This window comes from Erythrolamprus reginae, chromosome 3, assembly GCF_031021105.1.
Source record: "Erythrolamprus reginae isolate rEryReg1 chromosome 3, rEryReg1.hap1, whole genome shotgun sequence".
Lineage (NCBI taxonomy): Eukaryota > Metazoa > Chordata > Lepidosauria > Squamata > Dipsadidae > Erythrolamprus > Erythrolamprus reginae.
This window is the reverse complement of record NC_091952.1, coordinates 222438560-222447133: the sequence shown is the minus strand read 5'-3', so window position 1 is coordinate 222447133 and position 8574 is coordinate 222438560. Positions and strand designations below refer to the sequence as shown.

General features: G+C 38.7%; 1 protein-coding gene across 2 annotated transcripts in view; it reads right to left on the bottom strand.

The window, feature by feature from the left end:
- Nucleotides 1-1682: 1682 nt before the first annotated feature.
- The window catches only part of LRRCC1 (leucine rich repeat and coiled-coil centrosomal protein 1), a 30485-nt gene continuing 23593 nt past the window's right edge, over nucleotides 1683-8574 (bottom strand). For both annotated transcript variants that reach the window (XM_070747991.1, XM_070747992.1), the window contains 4 exons: nucleotides 7467-7675; nucleotides 7108-7245; nucleotides 2732-2867; nucleotides 1683-2163 (listed from right to left, as the gene is read on the bottom strand). In XM_070747991.1, coding sequence (XP_070604092.1) covers nucleotides 2041-2163; nucleotides 2732-2867; nucleotides 7108-7245; nucleotides 7467-7675 — 606 coding nt within the window. In that variant the 3' untranslated portion in view covers nucleotides 1683-2040. The remainder of the gene's footprint in view (nucleotides 2164-2731; nucleotides 2868-7107; nucleotides 7246-7466; nucleotides 7676-8574) is intronic.

The window sequence follows — 8574 nt, the reverse complement described above, 5'->3', positions numbered from 1 at the left end:
GTAGTGAGTTCCATGCATTAACTCAGTTGCTAAACTCAGTTACTAAAGTCATATTTCCCGCAGTCGAATTTAGAGCGGTTTACTTGTATCTGTTATTGGTTGTGTGTTGTTGTGGTTGAAGCTGAAATAGTCATTGACAAGACTTGTAGCAAATGATTTTACAGGCTATGCTTAGGTCGTGTTTAAGGCAACGTAGTTCTAAGTTTTCTAAACTAAGGATTGTAAGTCTAGTTGCATAGGGTATTCTGTTGCGAGTGAAGGGCTCTTCTAAGTAAAGTATCTCTGGACATTTTCTATCCAGAGTGTTCTGTGTCTGCCTTGAAGGACGTTCATCTTTTAAGATCCAGAAATCAATTATTTCTATAAAATGACTTAGAAGTCCCTAGAACTCTGTTTCTCAGGCTTGCACAAAACTTGAGCATTTCCACCTTTGCAGAGGATGATTCTGTCCAGAGGGTTCTGGTTTTTCTGATGTCTGTTTTCATGCATAAAGGTGCAGGAAGTTTTAAATTAATTGTAAGTAGCATGTTTCCGTTCAGCCCTAGTTCAATTACATAGAAAATTTTTTATTAGACTTCTTAGCCGCCTGCTCCTCGCAGACTTTGAGCAGCGTACAGTCATAAAAATAACATAATGTAAAGTAACAGCATAACGATGATAAAAGACAAAAAAGTAGCAATATAAAACAGTTAAAAACTCCAAAATAAACAATCATTCAACAAACATTCAATATTCTTGGGCGGAGCAACTTTCCCTTCAAGGGATGAGTCAAGCAGATATTAAGTCATCCTTCAGTGATCCTTTTATGTGGATTCATATAATGAGCTAACAATTAAATTTGATTACCTAATTGGGCCCTTCAAAGTGTTCTTTAAATGCTCATATTAAAAAAATGCTTTTTAATGGGTGCTAATAAAGATGGTTATAAGTACTGTGTAAATTTGACAAAGACCTGACAATAGCTTTGAAAACCAAAAATAATGGCAAAGGTACAGTGCCTGAAATGAATAATCATTTCAAGTAGGGAAAGGACAGGCAATAAAACCATAAAATTATAGAAAAATAAATCAAAATTCACACTTTACCTTGCAGATATCTCAAAATGTCAGATTTATACATATAATTTCTAGTCAAACATATAGTAAAAAAACTGTTTCATCCTCTTAGAATTATAAAATAGCAACAATTATAATGCCACAAACAAGTAGAATATTTTTCACTTTACTTATTTACCGGTATATATAAGATTTAGAGACTACCCATCGCAGTCACAAAGCAACTCTGGGCATTTTAGTTTCAGGGGTTGCCAATTTATGTTCTTTGAGCTTGTTGACAGTAGAGCACCCACTTTGTGGGGGCAATATGCTGGCTCTGTTAAAAAGTGCTATTGCTAACATGTTGTAAGCCGCTCTGAGTCTAAGGAGAAGGGCGGCATAAAAATGGAATAAGTGAATGAATGAATGAATAAATAAATAAATAGTTCCAATGATTTTTATAAAACCAATTTCAGAATAATCAATCAAACATAGGATTGTAATACCTAGATCATTTTCATGCATATTCGCCATTTTTAAGGCCATATAGCTTCTAAGGAATAAAATCCAGTACTTTTAATCACTTCCAATCTCCTAATTCTAATATAGTATACTGTTTAGCTTTAATGGAATGAAACTTCTTCCATGTTTGATGTAGTGAATGTTTAATGGAAATTTTAGGAGATCACTGATAGTTTAACAAAAGGAAACCTTTATTCTGAAAATATTTACATAAAGTATAAACATAACTTATGGCAACAGGCGGCATTTCAGCGGTGGGTCACTCCCGGTTCTGCGAATCGGTAGCAGTGGCGGCGGGAGGCTCTGCCCACCCGCTCAGGATGCTTCTGCACATGTGCAGAAGCTTCTATGCATGCGCAGAAGCTTTGCGCAAGTGAGGGTGTGCACGAACCAGTAGCAAAGGGTTTAGAACCCATGCAGCATTTCCTATCATCAAACAATCTGTAATGATGATTACAAATGCCAACTGTGCTATAGATGTATCTCAGAATCCTTGTTGAATATCACTCAAAGCAACTGTCAGCCATTTTATTTTCTCTTCCATGGTCTTCTTATTCTTTGCAGTTTCTTGTAGTAACTGACGCATTTCTTCTTCAACATGGTAAACCTAAAATAAATGTTGTTGATAAGGTTATTATGTATCAATAGACCAAGGTCTGACATCAGTTTAAGATATATACCATGGAGGTAGAAAAATATAGAATTGCCAACAGTGTGTTTTCTAGAGATCACATACAGGTAATCCTCATCTGGTAACTGACTGGCCCTTGCAAGTGATCATTCATAGCAACAGTGGTGATGAAAAATAACAATAACAATCTTCCCATTCATAATCTTTTCAACCATGTAAAGCAGCGGCCCCTAACCTTTCCAGCTTGGCGGGGGGGCGGGGGGGGGGGGTTCGTACGATTGGCAGGTGTATGTTCTCACAACTCCCTTTGTGTAAGCGGTGGGCACATGCACCTTTTTCTTTTCTTACTCAACATCTAAACTTTCTATAAACCTAACTGAATAATTTCACAGATAAAAAAAGCTGCCAGTTTCTTGAATTCCAAACTTTTTTTCCCAAACAAAAAAATGCAGGCAACAGTTTAAAAAGGTAAACATTTGATCACTTTTGCCAGCAAATTCATTTGATTAACATATAAATGATTTCAACTGCTTAGCGCAATCACCTTTTCATTGGCTGCCGCAACTTGTTTCTGCTTTTCGTTTGCTAGCTGTAGCAATTCCACTTGATGTGCTGCAATGGTTGATTCATGCTGTCTTCGGAAAGCATCATCCACAGAATGCAGTTTTTCATTCATAATCCTAAACAAGATGAATTCTTAAATTGCTTCTATCCCATCATGTAAATGTAGCAAAGAAGTATATTTTGTTTTGGCATATTCAGATCTTTTCCCGTGTAAGGTTGATAGAAAAAGAAAAGACTGGAATATGGGAAAAGATCCGAATATGCCAAAACCTACATACCTATAGCTGTGAAAATCTACAAAACACACATACACACACACGGTATGCTAAGAGCACAGCAAGACACAGAAGACACCCTGATCAACCACTAGGAGAAGGCAAACTGACTGCAAATCTCCACTGCCTTGTGATAATCCATCATTGGAAAAGGCTTCAGGAGTAAATTGTGTGGCAAAATCTGGAGCCGGAGTCCCCGAAGAAGTTTGTGACTGTGTACGTAGTAGTTGGAACCAATTGTATTGGCCTTTGCTATTCCATTGGATTATTTCAGAGACGTGGAGAGGGTGGATCTGTTGCTAGAGTAACAGTCTATCCTCCATACTAACCTACCCAGACTTTGTGCTGTGGGGAGTCCAGAGCATGATACCATGGTCTTCCAAGACCGAAGGATGCCAATGCAATCTGTCTTTAAATATAGAGAACATACTATATACTACAGAATTAGCATTTTCTCAAGTCTGTTTACAAATGCCATTTTAAAATCCATATTATTTAAAATTACATTAAAAGAGAACATTTTGCATATTTTCAATGAAAACTGGTAAAAAAAAATAACACATATTTATTCTTTTAAAGAAAGAGGGGTAAGAAATACAGAAACTGCTTTGTTTCAGGTAAAGCTGTTTCTCCAAAGGGAATAGCAAGAACAAGTGTATACTAATAGGTGACTTATTTCTATAAAGGTGCAACCATTCCTAGAGGATATAAAAAAAGCCGTGCTTAAAAACTAATTTAATCTTATCCTTTGAAAGTCTACTTCAAAACATATAAAAACAAACAGCAAACCAAAGTTTCATTGCAGTCTTCATTAATTACACTACAAACAATTCTTTTCTCTAAAATTGCATATGAGATCTAATGAGTTCTGAATGTTAAGTGTATGGCATAAAAGACTTCAACAAAAACAAAAAAGCATACACAAGCAGTTCATTCACATATCAAACAAAGGCTCTAGTTTATTAAACCATCACGTGAACAAATTGCATGCAAGATCTTCATATAAGAGAGATGTTTCAGACTTTGAACAGTTGAAACAGAGACAAGATGCAAAATACCCCTCACTTCTATAAGCTAGAAGTAATGTTTTTGCCAAGCAACCCAGCCAACAGACTAGCTTCTGCTATGTTCCTTCCTGCTTAAACGCTCTACTATCATCCCAGTGCCGAAGAAACCCTCCATCAAGGAAATGAATGACTACAGACCAATTGCTCTAACATCTGAAGTTATGAAAACCTTTGAAAGGCTAGTGATGTCCCACTTGAAAACCATCATGGATCCACTGTTAGATCCCCTGCAATTGCATACTGAGCAAATAGATTGACAGATGATGCTGTTAATATGGCTCTGCATTACATCCTACAACATCTTGAATCTCCAAAGACCTACGCTAGGGTCCTTTTTGTAGACTTTAGTTCAGCATTCAACACCATCATGCCGGATATTCTCTTAACCAAACTAAATCAGCTAGTGATAACTGAATACACTTGTAATTGGATCAAAAGCTTCCTAACAGACAGGAAGCAACAGGTGAAGCTAAGCAAAATCATATCAGATACCTGTACAATTAGCACAGGTGCCCCCCAAGACCGTGTATTCTCATCACTTCTCTCTATAAACCAATGACTGTATCTCAAATGATCCATCTGTTAAACTACTGAAGTTTGCAGAGGATACAACAGTGTTTGGTCTCATTCGAGACAACGATGAAACCGCATACAGACGGGAGGTTGAACAACTAGCCTCGTGGCGCAACCAGAACAATCTAGAACTGAACACACACAAAACTGTAGAAATGGTGATAGACTTTAGGAGAAACCCTCCCATCCTACCACCTCTCACAATAATAGACAACACAGTATCAACAGTAGAGACCTTCAAATTTCTAGGTTCTATCATATCTCAAGACCTAAAATGGTCACCTAACAACTCAGGAAGGTCAAACTGCCCAAGGAGCTGCTGATACAGTTCTATAGAGGAATCATTGAGTATTTCATTTGTACTTCTATAACTGTCTGGTTTGGTTCTACAACCCAACAAGACCGACACAGACTTCAGAGGATAATCAGAACTTCAGAAAAACCAATTGCTGCCAACCTGCCTTCCTTTGATAACCTGTATACTGCATGAGTCAAAAAGAGGGCAGTGAAAATATTTACTGACCCCTCGCATCCTTGACATAAACTGTTTCAACTCCTACCCTCAAAATATAGCTACAGAGCACTGCATACCAAGACAACTGGCGGTCCTGGGACAGGTGTTTATCCTCTGTCCTGGTACTTCTTGACCTCTCTGCGCTGGCTGTAGGGGTTGGGAATGGGAGACACTGTTCTTCAGTGGTTCTCCTCCTACCTCTCCAGTCGGTCGCAGTCAGTGTTAGTGGGGGGGTCAGAGGTCGACCACAAGGTTACTCCCTTGTGGGGTGCCTCAGGGGTCAGTCCTCTCCCCCCTGCTATTCAATATCTAGATCATCAAAAGGCATGGGGTGAGGTATCATCAGTACACAGATAATACCCAGTTGTACATCTCCACCCCACGTCCAGTCAATGAAGCAGTGGAAGTGATGTGCCGGTGCCTGGAGTCTGTTGGGGTCTGGATGGGTGTCAACAGACTCAAACTCAACCCGGATAAGACGGAGTGGTTGTGGGTTCTGCCTCCCAAGGACAATTCCATCTGTCCATCCATAACCCGGGGGGGGGGGGGAATTATTGACCCCCTCAGAGAGGGTACGCAACTTGGGCGTCCTCCTCAACCCACAGCTCACATTAGAGAACCATCTTTCAGCTGTGGTGAGGGGGACGTTTGCCCAGGTTCGCCTGGTGCACCAGTTGCGGCCCTATCTGGATCGGGACCCACTGCTCACAGTCACTCATGCCCTCATCACCTCAAGATTCGACTACTGTAATGCTCTCTACATGGGGCTACCTTTGAAAAGTGTTCAGAAACTTCAGATCGTGCAGAATGCAGCTGCAAGAGCAATCATGGGCTTCCCAAGGTATGCCCATGTCACACCAACACTCCGCAGTCTGCATTGGTTGCCGATCAATTTCTGGTCATAATTCAAAGTGTTGATTATGACCTATAAAGTCCTTCATGGCATCGGACCAGAATATCTCTGGGACCGCCTTCTGCCGCACAAATCCCAGCGACCGCATTAGGTCCCACAGAGTTGGCCTTCTCTGGGTCCCGTTGACTAAACAATGTCGTTTGGTGGGTCCCAGGGGAAGAGCCTTCTCTGTGGCGGCCCCAACCCTCTGGAACCAGCTCTCCCCTGAGATTAGAACTGCCCCCACCCTCCTTACCTTTAAACTCCTTAAAACCCACCTCTGCCGTCAGGCATGGGGGAACTGAGATAACTTCCCCAGGCCTATATTGTTTATGTATGGTATGTTGTGTGCATGTTTTTTTAAATTATGGGTTTTTAGTTTTAATTATTAGATTTGTATTGTACATTGTTTTTTCTATTACTGTTGTGAGTCACCCCGAGTCTACGGAGAGGGGCGGCATACAAATTTAATAAATAGATAGATAGATAGATAGATAGATAGATAGATAGATAGATAGATAGATAGATAGATAGATAGATAGATAGATAGATAAACTAGACACAAGAACAGTTTTCCCCCCGAATGCTATCACTCTGCTAAACAAATAATTCCCTCAACACTGTCAAACTATTTACTAAGTCTGCACTACTATTACTACTAGTTTTTTCTCATCGTTCCTATCACCCATTTACTCCGACTTATGACTGTATGACTGTAACTTGTTGCTTGTATCCTTACAATTTTTATTAATATTGTTTCCTCATTGTTTATTTGACCCCTATGACAATCATTAAGTGTTGTACCTCATGATTCTTGACAAATGTATCTTTTTCTTTTATGTACACTGAGAGCATATGCACCAAAGACAAATTCCTTGGGTGTGCAATCACACTTGGCCAATAAAAAATTCTATTCTATTCTTGAGTGTTCAAGACTAAGCTTGATTTTTTTTTGTAATTAGTATACAGATAAAATGTGGTTTAATAAGCTAAAATGTTACCTTAATATTGTGTTGACCTTATCGAAATACTTACTTCTGAGCTTGAAGACTTTTATCTCTTTCCTCTCTCAGCTGCTGCTCCCTGATATCAAAGTTTTCTTTCATTTGTTTAACTTGTGCTTCCAACTTGCTCAGCAATCCTCCTTTATCTTGCCATTTTTTATTCATCACACTGAAATATAATAAATATGTTCTAAGTGGCTTCGGAGATTGCCTTCAGTCTATGAAAAATCCTACTTTATTAATTTTAAAACAGGCTTTCCCCCAGCCAATCTCAAGGATTATAAATGGGAACAGGGGTTTATAGTTTAACCGTATTTTTTCTTCCCATCATAAATAAATATGATCCATAATACTTCAATCTGTGTAGCATATTATATTGGTTTTAAGCACCTATAAGATTCTTTGATATTACTGAGCTCAGCATCCTTTTCTTGCAATTGATGCTTCAGTTCTTCTTTTCTCTCATTTTGTCTTTCTAATTTTTCCAATAAATTATCTAACTCTGCATCTTTTGCCTGTAGTTGTACTTGAAGTCTCTTCTGTATTTCAATATTTTCTTCACGAAGCTTTCTTATTTGCTCATCTCGGTTCTGTGAGGCCTTCAAAGTAAAATGTTTAAATTATTCCCCAAGAGTAAAATTAATTTAAAATTTCTTACTCATCACATAACTTAGATAATTCTTTCCATTTTGAAAAGGAATTAACAAACAGGAAAAACAATATTCATGAAATTCAATCCAACCTAAATCTTTAAACTACCGTGTTTTTTGGAATATAAGATGCACCGGAGTATAAGACGCACCTTAGTTTTGGGGGAGGAAATGGTGGGGGGGGGGGGGGATCTGCTTACCAGGTATTCATCTGGCTAGCATCCTAAGTCTGATCAGATTCAGCACATTATTTTATACCCTGGTTAGGGCTTTAAAAAAACTTATTTGGAGAGAGTAACAATGAAAGAGCTTGCAAGCTGCTAAGAGCTGGGAACACCATTAGCACTTGGTTAGGGCTGGAAAGAAACATTCTGAGTAAGTAAAGCAATGAAAAAAAGGCTGCCTATAGGAGGTATAAAGAGTCTGGAAGTATAGCTGATAGAGAGGTGTATAAAATGAGACAGAAGGAGGCGAAACAGATAATATATGCTGCTAAAGCCTCAAAAGAGGAAGAAATTGAAAAATCTGTAAAGAAGGGGGATAAAACCTTCTTCAGATATATTAGTGATAGGAAGAAGAAAAACTGCAGCATCACAAAGCTTAGTACCGGGAATAATACATGCATTGATGGGAATAAGGAGATCACTGACCATTTCAATAGCTACTTCTGTTCAGTTTTCTCAAAAAACACCTTACAAAATAATACTATAAAGGGATATAGCATTGCTTCCAGCTGTACGGATTCAGCTCCAGTGATCTTAGAAGCCGATGTCTTAGAAGAACTTGAACGATTAAAGATAAATAAGGCAATGGGTCCAGATGGCATCCACCCCAGAGTTCTTAAAGAA